This window comes from Ixodes scapularis, unplaced genomic scaffold, assembly GCF_016920785.2.
Source record: "Ixodes scapularis isolate PalLabHiFi unplaced genomic scaffold, ASM1692078v2 PGA_scaffold0__279_contigs__length_252992795, whole genome shotgun sequence".
NCBI lineage: Eukaryota > Metazoa > Arthropoda > Arachnida > Ixodida > Ixodidae > Ixodes > Ixodes scapularis.
The window spans coordinates 127,775,852-127,792,872 of NW_024609835.1; the positions used below are offsets into that span (position 1 = coordinate 127,775,852).

General features: G+C 46.7%; 1 protein-coding gene across 2 annotated transcripts in view; it reads left to right on the forward strand.

The window, feature by feature from the left end:
* LOC8027275 (sodium-coupled monocarboxylate transporter 2) overlaps nucleotides 1–17,021 on the forward strand; it is a 147,034-nt gene that overhangs the window by 59,600 nt on the left and 70,413 nt on the right. For both annotated transcript variants that reach the window (XM_040223072.3, XM_040223073.3), the window contains exons 2-7: nucleotides 2,447–2,515; nucleotides 5,930–5,981; nucleotides 10,438–10,505; nucleotides 13,071–13,151; nucleotides 15,497–15,570; nucleotides 16,174–16,314. In XM_040223072.3, coding sequence (XP_040079006.2) covers nucleotides 2,447–2,515; nucleotides 5,930–5,981; nucleotides 10,438–10,505; nucleotides 13,071–13,151; nucleotides 15,497–15,570; nucleotides 16,174–16,314 — 485 coding nt within the window. The remainder of the gene's footprint in view (nucleotides 1–2,446; nucleotides 2,516–5,929; nucleotides 5,982–10,437; nucleotides 10,506–13,070; nucleotides 13,152–15,496; nucleotides 15,571–16,173; nucleotides 16,315–17,021) is intronic.

The following is a 17,021-nucleotide window of genomic DNA, read 5'->3' on the forward strand; positions in this document are numbered from 1 at the left end:
AGTTGTAATGAAACCCATTAGTGTATATTATACGTATCTCAAAGCGATCATTCCTACCGTTTCAAAATGATGTTTATATACTGTAAATAAACATTTGGTGAAGTGCTTTTGTGTGTCATTTCGTGAATCATTTCTGGTGGTGCTCTACAGCTTCGCTGGCCAACCACCTTCACGAAGTGGAATGGCTCCAAATTTTTTGGATGTCTGCATCGTTGTAAAACTGGTTCCTGCTCAACAAAACTGTAGCGGGCTTTTCAATTTTTTTATTTTTTTTTAATTTTATATCGTGTGTGCGCATAGATGTAAAGTGTCTGAGACTTTGTAAGCTAGCAGTACTTTTTTGTTGTTGTTTTTCTGTGTTTGTCGATTGTGCCATAGCTCCTGCGCTCGATCACAACGCGCTTCGCTCTTCTCCGTTCGATAAAAAAAAACAAGTAAAAAAGATATATTTTAGCCTTGGGCTTACGACAATTATCGTCAGAACCGCCGAGGGTTCGGCAAATTAAATTAGGATTCTGGTTTTCGAGGCGATCTGCACAGACGGAAGCTGTCTACAAAACGTTGCAAGATGTGCCGATAAAGCGAGTGCAGATATACCTGGATGAAATGAACTGTCGATGAACCGCTGCAGTGTCGACGAAACGATATGTCGATAAAACGCCGTTCGACGAATTCCTTGTCACCGTTGTGGGAGCGTCATGAGCACGAGTGTATGACATTAATAAAAATTATTTTATGTACTTCAGCGCCAGCCCAACCAGACCGAGCTCTGCCAAATCCCGCGCTCTCGGCTTTCTACCTTCGATAATATTTCGGAGTCTCACGACTCCGAAATATTATCGACTCCGAAATATGGTCAACTGAAGCACGACGGAAGGCACCGTGCGCGGCCTGGAGCCAACGACTAATAAGATGAAATATCTCTCTCTCATTCTTTATTGTTTAGAACGGTCGCAATAATGTGGCACTGTGGAACACCGAAAGTGGTATCGCAATACGAATTCATGGAAACACAACATTTTTGTTCATTTATTTCTCGAGAAGTATACGAGCTGTAACGTGAATGTAACATGAAACGAAGCGACTAATCAACTACATTTATATGGAATTAATGAGTGACGGTAATACATTTAAGGCTGAGTAATCTGTGATCGTAATCAATAACATTTTTCAAGTAACTGGCACAAGTCTGCGCATGAGCTATACCTGATGATATATTGTTCATGCGAGTAAGATTTATGTAAAAAAAAAAAAAAGAAGACATCCTTGTGAGAATCTCATATCCCTGACACATTTATAAGTGCAGGCCAGTTTCCCTTATAAAAAGAGAGAAAAAAAATAAACAAAAGGGAGTCAAATGTAAACTTGAATTTGCATTGTTGATCTCTTCTTTTTTTTAAGTTAAAGCGCGCATCTTTACTTTTTGCTCTGGCGCTCAAGCTCGATATCCTGTTCGCTCGTTGCAATTTCTGTGTGCATTGCGGCCTACCCGCTGTCAAAAACGAACCTTCAATGCGTTCACGTGGCACCTTCCTAGTTATTATTTGAGCGATATCAATGTAGTACTTTCAGGCAGCGCGTAGGTATCCCCTATTCACAGGTGTATGATTAGGGAGTTTTCGTAGACCGCGTTTGCCCCTCCGCTAAGCCCTCCGCAACGAAGCAGCCGCTGCTGCGCCTGCGCGCCGATGGCCTTGGCTGTAGAGTTACGAGTATCGTACCGGGTTGCGGAGAGCGTTATGGGACGGCGGAAACCATCTACGAAAACTCCCTATTGACTCTCTTCCGGTTTCCCTTTTTTGCGTGAACAACCCTATGCCGAACTTCCAGCTGGGCCACACCGATGTCTTTGCTTGCCACGGTTAAGTCCGCGTGCGTGCTGTGCGTGCATGCACATGAAGGGAGGGGAGGGGCGATACAGGATGTCATAATTGAAATTGATTATAGACACATTCGAGAACAATACGGAGAGAAACTGAGGGAGAGGAGGAGATGAGAGCGTGCAGTGAGATCAGAGAACCGAGCTCTGATTGAAAGGGTAGTGGATACACGCAAAGGATAGCTGCCTTTGTTTGTTCCCGCTGAGCCAGTGACAAATGCACACAGCGAGCGCACACGATTGGCTCAAACACCCCCCCCCCCTTTCACCTACAACGCTTACTACTACTACTACCCTTTCCCACTGTGGTTTTCGGCGTTCGAAAGTCAGACCCTGTGGGAGGAGCAGACGACGCTCTTGTTGGCCCCGGCTGTAGGGAGAGAGTGGTTAAAAATAAAGGCAGGTAGCCTTTGCGTCTACCCACTGATCCTTCCAATGAGAGATCGACCCTCTGACGTCCTCGCACGCTCTCCTCCCCTTCTCTTCCTCATTATTTGCCCGTACGTTTTCACTGTCACAACCTCTCATGTTTCTTCTTTTTTTTTTTTTCCTTCTTTTTTTCTTTAGTACCTGGAGAGGCGCTTTCGGTCCCGAGCTGTGCGAACTTTGGGCTCGCTGTCGTTCATCATCAACACGGTGAGTGCATCGAGGCCTCTTGCACGCGCTGACGCCCACGATGGAACATCGTACGAGCCTTGCCAGCCACATTTGTACGTTGCTTGCGGCGACGTCGCATCAGCGGCCGTTGTGGTGGCCTTGCTGCTGAGCGTGTACGTTCTGAAACATGTAATTCGCACCATCGATTTTTTTTTTTACAAGAAAGTGTAGGAATGATTACCACGTCGAGACCGGTTATAACGAAATTGCGGCTACAGCAAAGCGATCACGATTTCCCATTCCCTTTTGCACTTCTATATAACCGAAGTCGATTATAACGAAATAACGGATATAGCGAAGTGATTTGCGATTCCCGTTGACCTCGTTAATACCGGTCTCGACAGTATATATACACTGTCGCAGATGAGAAAAGCAGGACAAGCTCCCTTCCGCAAAGCCATCCGTTCGTCCCACCTCAGGGGTGCAAACGCTCGAGAAGAGGTGAGAGAGGAGGCGAGGCCACTCGCCTCCTCTCCGGCGTTCGCCCTGCTAAAGTGGAAAGAGGGGATGGCCTTGCGGGAGGAGCCTGTCCTGCTTTTCTTAACATGCAACATACATTAACATGGTGCGATGATGTCACGTGCAAGCCACGTGTACTCCTCTCTACGAGTTGAATTCCACGCTGTGAAAACTAGAGTGCTGCGCAGTAAACACAAACACGCCATCCCGTTTTCCTTTTTTTTTTTGGTATAGCGGAAATGTTGCTATTAAAATAAGTAGTGTGGTTGAATTAGTTTTCCCAATGCACCTTGTTACCCGGTAAAGTATGATGTTAGTAACTGGTGACTGCCTCGTATGAGTTGTAAGCGAAAAAGCGCCGATCTCCTGTTCGCGCTAACTGTTTCACGTCGTGTGCGCGCGTTAGTGCTTACCACGAACGTTTCCAGGTTGCACGAGTGCCCCCACGAAAACAGTTCCTTTCAAATCTAGTCGGCTCTGATGGTTTCCGCAAGTTCTGTAAGGTGCTAAATATAATTCCGTCCACAATTTGGTTGTTATTAGCAGCACCTGCCGAAGCCGGCCGCCCGGGCTTCCATTTTACCCCTTTAAATACCAATTGTGCACGGTAGCATTTAACATTGTGTCGACATATAACGAACAAATGACGGATTAGATGGGCACTACACCCCAAAGGTCGTAGTTTTTTTTTCTCTTGTTTAAAAAAACGATGCAAATTGTAATCTCAGACACGCAAAAAAAAAAAAAAAAATTCCCCACATGTGCGCGCGCCTTTTTATTTTGACATATTTTTCTCGCACTTCTCACCTCCTAACTTCGTTTTATTTGTGACGTAATTGATTATGAAATTCAGAAGCTTTGTAAGCGACATTTCTGTAATATTTAATAACGGCATTCGTAAAACATGTTTTTAACGCAACTGCGAGCGCACTACGGCCCTTCTTTTTGAAATACCGAAAATCGGAGTCAGGCGGAAGTGATGGCGCCACCTGGCTTTTTATCCTCCCTCGGAAAACACGGCGGCGCTCGGCACATGTTGCATTGAGGATGATCGGGGAGTCGGTGAATCGGGCGAAGTTCTCTTTTCGGTGCCCGACAACCTCCCTGACTTCAAAAGGGATATCTACAAACAGCCTAAACAACTGGACTCAGTGTCTGTGTACCGTAGTTTCGGTTTTGACTGCCGGGTCGGCCTTTCACGCAGAACCGGCGCGACGTGGCCCCTCACGTCGCTCAGAAAAGTCCACTGCGCGTTCTCTTGGACCTTAACCGTTTCGAAGAATTCGAGATCGCTGAAAGGGCCCTAAAAGAATTTCCAACTCGGAAGTGGAGCGTCGTCTGCTCTCAGCAATAGGTGGCACGCCTGGAGAAGCGCGGCTGATCGCGGGACGCTGGCGAACACGACACTTCCGGTCGGGGCGGTTCGGAGTCGTGAGAGAAACTCAAGTTACAGGACGACTGAGTCTTTGACGTCACTGCGCTGAAGCGGATCGCGCGGAAACTTCAAAGTCGGCTTTTGGAAGTTGTTTTCTTTACTTAAGACATACTGAGTTCCCAAGCTTCGAACTTTGAGGGTAATGTCCAGGCATGGTTTTCAGTCTTTTCGGATAATAAAGTGAAATATGATTTTGACCTGTCAGTGCCCCTTTAACATCATGTGGTCAGAGCCTATGGGTGTTACATGACAGGTGGAATATTGGTGCCGCGAGCTTGAGTGGTCTTACTATACGAGCTTTACCCAGTTATTTTGATCACAGTAAGTTTTATGAAAGCTATAAATAAATGAGCGGTGCAACGATATTAAATTGGAATGTTTTTCCCTTTACACGAGCTTACTGGCACTAGCAGGACTCAAGGATACTCGCACGCAACGCCACTGGCCAAGAAACTCTTTTGTCGCGGTGTAATTTCAAGGACTAAAGAGATCATTTTCATTCAATCTCTCCTTTGCAAAAGTTGATGACGTAACGTGGGGATCCCAGTACACCCCAATGACGATATTTCAATGCGGTTCATAGATTGGACCCGAGCATTGCGTGAGCACTCGATTTGGGCTCGTGATAATTGCTAGCTCGAGAAGCATTCGGGTAGTGGCACGTGTCCAATCGCTACAACGACGACAATAGCCGTGCCATAACAATGTCTGAAACTCGGCGCGCGTCCTGTGCTTTGCCAACCCCAGCGCGTGGCTATGATCAACATTGGCGGCATATAATCGGCTCCAGATCACGTGGCCGCTTGTTCTGGCTGCGTGTTGAGGGGGTGAACCTGCTCGTTTTTCTTTTATTTTTTTCTGGGACTTCTATTGCGTGGGGTGAAAAACGAACGCGTGTTTCATAAGTCATTAACGTTTGGGGATCCGTTCTAAGCGGTGCCTGCGCAAAGCACAAAAATTGTTACACCGCCCCTTTAAGAAAGCTGCCTTTAGCCGGGGCCTCTGCGCACTCGAAGGAATGCCCGGATGTCACATACTTTCCCTCGGATTACGTCAATGACCAGTCACTGCAACCAGTGAATCCAGGCAAAGGGTAGGCAACCAGACCGTATAAGGCGTGTTCACTGGACGCCGTATTTGAGCGCGCTGTTTAGAGCGCATGCTCCGAACGCGCTCACAATAATAGGCTAAGACCTTCAACCTTCATGGTGCGGAATGCACGTTGCAAAAGTGCTGCGGAACCTCGCCGTCAGCTCTCGCTCAGCAGTCGCGCAGACAGCTATAACCGCCAACGCAGACAGTGTTTTTTTTTTCGTGTGTGTGTGTGTGTTTTTTGTAGTAGAGTTTGCAAAATGTGTTTGTGCTGACCACTGTACCAAGGAATGGTTGGTCGGCTCACTGTTGATCGATGTGGCGCTATCGAAACTATTAAATGCGTACGCGGATTTCGGCTTTCGACATTTGTGGTGACTGAGATTGTGGTTCCCTCGTCTGCGCAGCTGCTGTACATGGGCGTGGTTTTGTACGGCCCCTCTGTGGCTTTAGAATCGGGTAAGTGGTTCGTCATCTCTTTACGATCAACGTGGAACTATAGCTATACATTAATACAAAAGTAATCTTGTTTCGATCATTGTGATAAACCCGGGGAACACACGATGCGTGCGTGGATTACGCGTGCCTGATGATGCTTGTTTGCAGGAAGCTTTGGGTGGTTTTGGATGCGTTGCACACCCGACACACTCGTGCTACCCCCGGGGTTTGTGAGAGCGGTCGAGAAAAGTTTAGATTTATTCGGGACTGGAGCGTGCCAAGAGCGTGCTTTAATGGGATGTTCCCGTCGGCTCTGCTGCTTCTCAGGTTGCGTGTACAATGCCTCGAGTTGTTGTGCACTTGGGATGCAAGTCCTTCAATAACTCGAGGAGGTTTTGTCAGAAGCCCCTCGATAAAAATCACGCTTCGCGTTTTTTTCCAAATACCGACATCCGAAATTTTGATTTTGTAGAAGTGTTGTAATTTGGGCGAGTTGGTATGATGACATGGCGAAATTTCGATTTTATGACGTTCCACTCGAATGGTCGGTTCTGAGCCATCTGGATCGGGGTCTCCTCGAGATCGAAAATAAACTTCGAGAAGCAAAGAAGAATGAATTGCTCGAGTTGTGAAGCGCTTGTTCATGCTTCACTATGGAAGGTCATACGAAAAGATGACAATGGACGTACAAACTGCAGTTTATTTCTAAATATTCGTTTCACAAGAAACAATCATCACGATTTCTTTTTTCCACTGTTTGTTGTTGTGACATATGTCGCAGACATCTGTCACAGCACGAAAGCTTCCCCAGGTGTCCTTGTGTACTGTCCTCCAAGTTGGACGTCTAACTCCGTCAAACATGTGGCCTGTCAACGAAAGTGTTGCTCATGGATGTTGGCGTCGGTGTTGGTTGTTGCCGTTTGTCGCGCTGTTTCACGTGAAATTGCCGTTCAAGGCTAATGCACGAACGTTTACTCCTGAGTACGATCGTCCGCGTTGCAACCACTCGTGAACGGTAACGACGACTGAACACCATTCTCGCATTCACCTCGAAAACTGTAGTAAAAAAAAAAGTCCGGCTACTCGCGGATTATTACTGATTTACTACTCTATGTGGTGAATTGAAATATATGTGAGTGAATTTTAGATTAGCTTACCGTTATTTTATCAAGACGTACACGTTTCGAACTTCAAAATCATTGTTTCTTTCTCCAACAGCCAAATCTTGTAAAAACGTCTTTGGGCAGCGCATACATAATGCGCACAACTTCTCTTTTCTTTTTATGTGACAGCGAGTATGGAGAGCTTAGTTTTAAGACAGTGAGCAACTCGATGTATGGAAAGCGTCGACAACTTAATGGCGAGTACCTCCTGCGCAGATTGTTTATCCGCACGCGTGAGTTTGCTGCCTGGGGAAGAGGAGAGCGGGCGGAGAAGGTGCGCAAAGGCGTGAGACGCTTGCGGTCTGCGCATCTGCGCGTTCGGCTCCTCCTCGCATCTCCTATTGCGAACGCGGTCCCCAAAACCACGTGACCGCGATCGACCAGTTGGAAACGATAAAATCTAGACACGCTAGCTTTCTTTTCTTTTGCTCGATTCCTTAAAGATCACTCTGGCACTATCCCACACTACCTGCTGATAGTTCCAAAAAGACACAGAGGGAGGAAATCGGCGCGGAGAAAAAAAAATCATACTTTTGTTTTCTAGGCTAGGTGGCGCAAGCTACCTCCCGTTATAAAGGGTACAGCGTTTAGCGTCCATCTATCCAAAGAACACACTGGCACACTGACGCCATTCATGAGGCAGTCCTGGAACACTCCCTGTCATCGTATAACTATGCATCGAAGATTTTGGCTGTATTTTCGGTACCGAATTTCCGGACTATCGAGGAGAAACGGGCTCCGATAAAATTGTGAAAATTATTTCGAGCACAACGTGAAAGATTATGACGCGGGATGTATACGCAGATGGAAAGTGTTCAGGTGCTAGCCGATAGATGGCGCCAGTTTTATCTCTCGTCACAAGCGTTCCCGATCAGTTGCAATGCAACCCGGTCGGTAACACTCAAACGCGGGCGTGTGAACCTGAGCCTTGAGCCTCGTTCACACACTTGCAAGCGAGTAGGACTGAGAGGGACAAGACCGGTTTTTGAGCCTCTTGCGACGTCGTAGGAGCAGCTCCGCAGCAGCGCATCCGGTCCTAAGACGTCGCAAGAGGCTTAAAACCCGGTGTTGTCTCTCCCCGTCCTACTCGCTTGCAAGTGTGTGAACGGCGCTTTGCTATTGGCGACGTGCGCGACCGAAAGCGTCGCTGTGCTCGGCCTTCCACGATTGGCCGAACGCTGACTATGACGTCAGAAAAGGATTTATCATCGACGGAAATAACAGGAATGAAAAAACTTTCGTTTTGACGGTGTTGGCAGTGTTGCTTTGAGAGCGCAATGATTTTAGGCTTCCACCATGCTATCTACAAACACCATCGAACTGGTTGTTCGCAAGGTAATGACGTCACAAGGGGGAACCGTAGGAGGGCGCCACTAAAACATCTCGCCGCTAGTACTGACCCGCGCTCGTACTGCGCGAATGCCCTTCAAGGACCCTGAATTAAACCGGGGTCACACTGCTCATCCATTAGACAAAAGACAGTCTGGAAACACGAGTCACCGCAATATCCGTGGTTCGAATGCCGCCGTGCCGAGTTTCCTACCTGAACTCAATGCCATGCGGCATTCGAAGCACGGATCTCGCGGTGGCTCGCGTTCGAATGTGCGTGCAGACTGTCTTTTGTATGATGTATAAGCAGTGTGATCCCGGCTTTACGGTACAGGCCGCTTTAGGGAGTTTTAGTAGATCGTTCCGATAACTCCGATAACGGTACCCGATACTCCGCCGACACCTTTGCGCATGCTTAGTATCGTTTTCGGGCGTCGTTATTGGAGGCACCTGAACGAACTACTGAAACTCTCGATCAGTAGTGTGGCCAGGAATGTGTTTCAGGGGGCGGGGCTAAGCTTTTTCGTGATCGGTGTCGTGGTCGTTCGCTGACCTCCTTCGACCAATTAAAATGCTCGACTTTTAGCATGCTCGTGGACCAAGTACAAAAATGTACGACTAGGCCTTAAAATAACTACAAAAATCTCTTTTAAAGGAGCTGTGCAATGATAATCAATTGGAATGTTTTTCTCTCTACACGAGCTTACTGGCACTAGTGGGACACAAGGATACTCGCACGCAACACCATTGGCCAAGAAACTCCTTTGTTGCGGTGTAATTTCAAAGACAAAAGCGATCATTTTCATTCAATCTCTCCTTTGCAAAATTTGATGACGTAACTCGGGGATCGCAGTACACCCCAAGTGACGATATTTGAATGCGGTTCATAGATTGGACCCGAGCATTGCGTGCGCACTCGATTTAGGGTCGTGATAATTACTAGCTCGAGAAGCATTCGGGTAGTGGTCCGTGTCCAACCGCTGCAACGACGACGATAGCCGAGCCATAACAATGTCTGGAGCTCAGCGCGTGCCCTGTGCTTTGCCAGCCCCAGCGCGTGGCTATGATCAACATTGGCGGCATATAATCGGCTCCAGATCACGTGGCCGCTTGTTCTGACTGCGAGTTGAGGGTGTGAACGCTGCTCGTTTTTCTTTAATATTTTACGGAGACTTCTATTGCGTGGGGTGAAAAACAAACGCGTGTTTTATAGGTCATTAGCGTCAGGGATCCGTTTTTAACGGTATTTGCGCAAAGTACAAAAATTGTTGCGTCGCCCCTTTAAAAAAAAACGAGAAACGTATACATAAACTTTTTCTTTTTATTCCGTTAAAAAAAAAAGTAAAACCTACACAAATGAGGACTGACTGTGCAGGTGAGTTATTATGCGGCTGGGGGTCAATAATATAGGGGGCAAATCTTCACGATAAGTCGGTTCATTGACAAAATACGCTCGATTAACTTTTTAATTAGTGAAGAAATACGTATGATTCCAAATGCAGACTTTCTGAGCGTCATCGAAAACAACTGAATCGGTCAATTTTAGAAAGACTTGAAGCATATGTGTTGCGCTAAATGTACCACTCGCTCAACAGGCACGATACGGTGGGTGCGAAAACGCGCCCGCTCGGTTTTTCCGTCCCACATCATTCGCCTTTTCATCGCCGCCAGGTTTGGGCCTGTTGCATGAGTGGTAACTTTAGCGCACTAAAGTTACGAGTGGTAACTCCAGCGCACGCGCTTCTTTCTAGAATTTAGTGTTTTTTCAGGACGATCAGCAAGTTTCTAATTGTAAGCATATACGTTTATTTTCACTAAAGATATAGTTAATTGATTAATTGCATTTACCTAGCTTTCTCGGCTTTTTTTTATTTCGATTTTATTAGAAAATATATTTTGTATGAGCCCATGCGTAAAAAATATATATAGAAGAAGGATGCCATAATCACTTCGCTAAAGTTGTTGCTCATGAATCTTTTTTCTAGTTACCGGTATGCCTGTGTGGACGTCCATTGTGTTCCTGGGATTGATATGCACTTTCTATACTGTGCTGGTGAGGACACTTTTTTTTTTATTGGTGCAAAGAAACTTGTGACGAAAACGCAGTTTCACGGCAGCCATCTTCAGTGTGTGAGAATTTTTCTTAGGAACGATATAGATGACTGGATATATGTTATCGATTTGTCGGGCGCAATCGAAGTCAGTGTTATCATTATGAAGATATTATTATCAAAGATGAGTAAAAATTCTGAAATTGAAACTCTCTTGCAAGTTTTTGTTTTCATTTCATTTCATTAGTTCCATTTATTTGCCTCGAAGACGTCTGATGATGCATTACATGAGGGGGGCCAGCAAAAAGGGAGGATAGTAGCATATAGGAAAGCAAAAAACTAAAGCAAAAAGCGAACAGTTCATATAAAAGCTCACCAACGACATACTACTAAACCCCAAAGCTTCAAAATGAGCTGACCAGAACGAACGTTTGTTTCTGAAAGATGCGGCACAATGATGTTTAAATATTCTTTCTGTAGCTTTTTGTTTTGTTTGTTGTTTCTTTTAGAAAGCGGCTCGTTACAGCGTCGTCCTCTCACGTAAAATGTATTTGAGAAATGAAAGAAAAAAGTACTAATTGATTGTCAGTTCAACATATGGGAAACCCGCAAAGTACAGTGCTAATCACACTTGTCTATAACGCGCGAGCGTGCGGCTTTCTCCGGGGAGCGCTAGACTGGTGGCATTCTCGGAAACTAAGCTAGTCATGTGGCGCAACATGGAACGGCCCGCTCGAGGGGTGTCCTGCCCACTCTATCAGCTGGGACAACCCCGCTTCACTTATTCCGACTATCCTTGTTCGGACGTCTTTGTGGTGTCATTGTCGGTGGTGTCATTGTCGGCGATCAGTGCTTTCCAGTCCAGTCCTGTAGGATTTTCTCGATACTATGCGAAGTCGTGTTGAATCCGGTCAATTGATGTAATTTTGTTTTTTTGCATAGTAGCAAGCCTTATGCCAGCTTGGCAAGCGATAAAAGTAAAGTGCGTTATGATACATTTTTGTTTTTTGATGACGACATCGTTGATACGCCTCTATGCTTTAGTTTCTTTATTGTTCGAGCAATGATGTTTGTAAAAAGCGTGCGAGCAGCCTTCCGCGTTTGCCGCCAGCTGATAGAGTGGGAAGGACACCCCTCGAGCGGGCCGTTCCATGTTGCTCCACGTGACTAGCTTAGCTTCCACGAATGCCACCAGTCTAGCGCTCCCCGGAGAAAGCTGCACGTTTGCGCGTTATAGACAAGTGTGATTAGCACTGTACATACAATATGCTTGCATATGCTCTTATACCATGTAAAAATGTATTTATGAATACTAGGCCACCTCCCTCCGATATGCAGACGAACATGATCTACAGCAGGGATCTGCAATTTATCTGTTTATTTAAGAGACAGAAACGAAAACCCGCGTGTTTGTGATACTGTCTGTGGGACCGTCGACATTCGAGTTTGTTATGTAGCTCTATCTCGTTATCTTCTAAAGTACTCGTATATTAATTCTTCCGAATTTATCTGTTTCAATACGTGCCAGATTAGTTCAAAATAATGATGCCAATTGTAAGCAAGCTCGCACTTCACGTCTCGTATATACACTGATCAGCCAAAAGCATTTCTGACCACCCACCTAATACCGAGTTCATCCACCTTTGGCGCGCAAAACAGTTGCAACCCATCTTGACATGGATTCTACAGGCACTTGGTCAGTGCCTCGAATAAGATTGTGTCAGATTTGCAGGCACAGGTCGCGCAATTAGATTACGAGGAGGTGGTTTGTCAGCTCCGAGCTGTATTGAGCACATCCCAGATGTGCTCAATAGTCAGGACTGATATCTAACAAGTTGTACGATCAGGACATCAACTGGAATTCATCACCATGCTCTTCAGTTCACAGCAGCACAATGCTGGCCTAGTCGCACGGAGCGTTGACCTGTAGGGTGAGTTTAGTCACGACGAGGAAGACAAGCCACGAATAGGTGTAGCATGGTCAGCAATGATCTTGACATCACGATCTGCCCTTTGTCATAGTTGCTTGCATCAGCAACCTTTCTCATTACATGCACACCTAGTGGACCAAATGATACCTCCCTGCCCCTCGCAGTTGTCATCCACCATCCAAATCAGAAGATGGTAGATAACGCGGATGACGCGCCAGCTGTAGGCGCGCTCATTTCCATAATGTGGGGGTGGTCACGGTGTTTCGGCTATTCAGTGTACATCCAAGAAATGTCGTTCCGTTTATTTGACGCAAGGCATCTGATAACTCAGTGCCAGCGAACAAAGGCAATTTCCACGAATGCCGTAATTCAGCACGGCGAGCAAGTCAATACTGAAGTAATTCGGGACGTAGAGATCATTAACGAAACAAGTTCCACAGAATTTAATGTTTCTGGAATATTTATGAGCCCTGGTATTTGAGATGTGGAGGTTATCCAACGAAGCAGCTTAACCTCTATGGAAGTTAATGTTTCTGGAATATTTGCCAGCCTGAAATTAGATATACTATCGTGTCCCCACTTTCATAACTGAAGCTAAGCGATAATTCAACTGCCGATGTTTTTTTCCCCCTGCAGGGCGGTCTGAAGGCGGTCGTGTGGACAGACGCTTTTCAGATGATAATCATGATCTTGGGTCTGGCGAGTGTGGTCGCTCTGGTTGGTATGCGCTCCACTTCTCCTCGCTTTCTCTTCTTTCTGTTTGCAAGCCGACTCCGCTGGTCATCACGACGTTTCGAGCTTCGGCATAGTCACCGAAAGAATGAGAACGGCAGGGCGTGTCTTTCGAACGCCCGAGGTTACATGCCTTTCGTTGTGCTTTGCTGCGCGAGACGCCGAAACGTTGTCGAAGATACGAAGCTCGCCCTGGGAGCGGGATGACTGACGCTCCTCCCTGCCGTTCTTACCTTGTCAGTGACTATAATATGGTTTCTGGGAGCTTAGGACGGAACTATACATCCTTTCCACAAGGGCGCAACCATCTTGAATGTCGTGCCTTCTGGTATGCGTCAAAAACATCGTGTTGATCTCTCCATGCCGTTGGAAAATGTCCACGAAAAATGCGCCAGTGTCACACATTCTTGTTTTGCCTCACCTATATCCTCTCGCATATTTCAGGTTGAAATGTCTTATTATTTATTCGTCCCTCATACCAGAACTGGAACCCATGTGAGTGAGAACGAAAGGAAACGGAAAACGTCTATAGGAAGTATTCACTTGACGCCATATTTGTGGGTGCTGTTTAGAGCGCATGCTCAGAACGAGCTCACGTCAATAGGCTGCTAAGACCGGCGCTCTTGATGGTGCGGAATGCACATTGCAAAATAACTGTGGAAGCTCGCCATCAGCACGCGCTCCTATCGCCTTTAAGCTGAGACTAGAAGTGCGAGCTTTCTTCCCTTGCTAACACAAGTGTGAACGCGCAGGCACGCACAACCAAAGCACTGCGGAAGCCAGCGAGCTCGCGCTGAAGGCGGAGCTTCGGAGTATAGGTCAGACTCCGAAAGTGCGGGATTTGACGCGCAGCAAGATTTCGTCGTGCACAGACTATTTTTTCGCGGTAGAACTTTCGTTAACCACGCGCTAAAAAAAGAAAAAAAAAAAAGAAACAAACATTGCATGATGTTTTTACTGCCGAACGACAGCTTTTGTGTGTTTTGATGGGCGGAGCTTAGGGTCGATAGTGTAATATAATATTTCTCTCGAACTGTTATGTCTAGGCGTTTTAACGTGCATCGCCTGTCTGTCGTAAAGACGTTTTTCGTTTCCTTTCGTTCTCAGTCTCGTGGGTTCCCTATCCGGTATGCGAGACGAAAAAAGTAATAAGACCTTTCAACCTGGAATATGCGAGAAAGCATAGGTGAGGCACAACAAGAAAGTGTGACAATCACGCCTTTTTCCTCAACACCTTCCAGCGGCGTGAACGGAGATATCCAAAATCGTGTTTTAACGCATACTAGAAATGACGACATTCAAGATGGCTGCGCGCGCCTTTTTGTAAAAGGTGTATAGACCTTTTATGTGTACTCTCGTCCCCAGCCACCTAATAGGCGTATTCGGTATGGGTGACGAAAAAATACTAAAACGGTTCAACCTGCAACTAGTAAAAAAATAAAGTTGAGGCAAAACGAGAATGTGTGACGGTTACGCCTATATCCTGAGTGTCTTTTACTGGCGTGGCGACGGCAAAACAATGTTTTCGCCCATACTGGAAGTGACAACAATTCAAGATGGCGGCGCCCTTGAAGAGAGGGTCTATACGCCCGAAACTCTGGGGAGCACAAATTCGTCTCCTCCTTACACAGGGGTTGCGACGATGTCAGGACGCGGATGTCTCATTGGTTAAGAACAGAAAAAAAGAAGTGGGTACACCTTAAGGCATCGAGCATTGAGCTCTACCCACTATCCTTTCAATCAGCTAGAGCCTATCAGAGCTCGGCGTTGTTCTGACGTCACCGCAACTCCTCCGCAGGAAGCAGACGACTTGCTCTCCGCATAGTTTATTGTTTTTGAAAGAACTCGACCTTTCGTTATTTATTGCGCGCACTCGGTCGGCTTCCTAGAATCAGCGTCTTAGACTTTGGACGAGAAAGCTTGCCAAGCCTGAGGCGCTCGAGTGCTTGGGACTCGACTTCGCGTGCCGCTCTGCTCGTGCGTTAACTTTGGCAGTGCTTTCTTTGACACAGTCTCAGCTGAGACGCCTGGTTTTAGCAAGCCGGCCCTGAAGTGAGTTCGCGTTCGGTAACGTGAAGTCAGTGCTCATGCCCAGTCTTCAAGCAGGTGGCCACCGATGGTAGACTCGCCGGCAGTCGTAAGAACGACAGTTCCTTAACCTCTACACGTTGTTGTAGCTATTGATTGACTAACAGTTTGCATTTCCACTTACTGACACTCCAACCATATCCGGTGTTTTGTATTGTTTCGTCTTTCACCTTTAATCGCGTGTTTCCACAGCATTTCCAACATGCATTTACGCGATTTTATTTCCCGTAATTTTATCGCAGGGCGTCATCAAAGTGGGAGGTTTCCGAAACGTGTGGTCGACCGCGGTGCAAGGTGATCGGATACAGTTTTTCAAGTAAGCTCCTCGAACTGGTCGAATTTGTGTGTTCTTCCGGAATTTCGGTGTGGAGAACCAGAGTTCCTAAAGTGCGCCTATGCAGTAATATTATTTTGAGACTTACAGTTACATACAATAAATACTTAAAAAAAAAACACTCGTGAAAGAGAGTTTTGCAGGTGAGAGTTTTGCGGGAGTTTAGTAGAACATAAAAAAAGACAAAACAGACAAAATGACACGGGTGCTGTTATAGTGTGTATAACAGTGCGTTGAAGACGCCGTGAACGCTGTTCGTGCACGCTGTGACGTATTCATAATTCAATATCGGCGAGCCCACTTATCTTACCATTGCAACAGAAAGAGAACAAAACGTAAACCTCTAAACGAATGTCTACTGACGTGTAAGGTGTTTCATTGTTTTATGAACAAATAAAATTTAAAAAAAAAAATAAAAAAATAAGCGAATTCAGGGTTGCCGAAGTGGGACCGACATAAAGAGCTGCCGTGCCTTCAAGCGCTTTGCCCTAGCAAGTTTTCCTCGATAATAAAAGACGTGTCAGCTCGAGCTCATTTGTGAACTTGAGCTGACACGGATCTAATGGTCGGCCGACCGTGTTTCAGTACCAAGGTGAACCTGCACTCCTCGGTGTCCCTGTGGAACGTGTTGCTGGGCACCACGTTCGTGTGGCTGGCCTCGTACGGCACCAGCCAGACGCAAGTGCAGAGGTTCTGCAGCGTGTCGACGCTCAAGAAGGCCAAGACGTGAGAACTGGTTGTTTTACTTTGCGGATAGTTTTTTTTTTCTTTCTTCTTTCAGTTACCTTTTTGTTGTTGTCGTCGTGTCCGTATAGTACATGGCGGCTTTACGAAACACGTTTGCACTTCCGGAATGATGCTTGAAAAGTGTCTCCGACTGGTGTGTTTAGCCAGTACACCACCTAAAAGACAAGGTCCAAGCTCTTTTTCCTCAAACGTCATCACTAAAGTTACTGAATGTTCTCAGAGTACCGAAACTCCCAAGCTTCGTTTTAGAACCGGGTCGCGGCGCAGCAGTCACGCTCCAAGACACTTGTGTTGGACCGTGATTTTACCATGATAGACCGCTAAAATGCCACTGTCATGGTCGTGTCTTGCGAACGCTGCCGACGTTTTGAGACGGGGGTGGAACAGCAGACGCAAGCAGGCGATAACGGACGCCGACGCGCCGCTTTCACGGCTGCGTCTTACGGGCGTTGCAGACGACGATAGGCGGTGGTGGAATAGCAGACGATGCCAGAGGCTGCCCCGCATCTGCTCGCACGACTAGCGCGCGATATCAGACGCGAAACTAGACGCATCGGACGTCGTGACTGCGAGGAGCCTGTTCTGCCGAGCTAGCCAAGCCAATCCAGTAGTAATGGGCGGGGCCAGTAGTCCGAGGGCGGGCTTAGAGCAGGCCATGACCTCCACCGAAATTGTATCTAACGGCG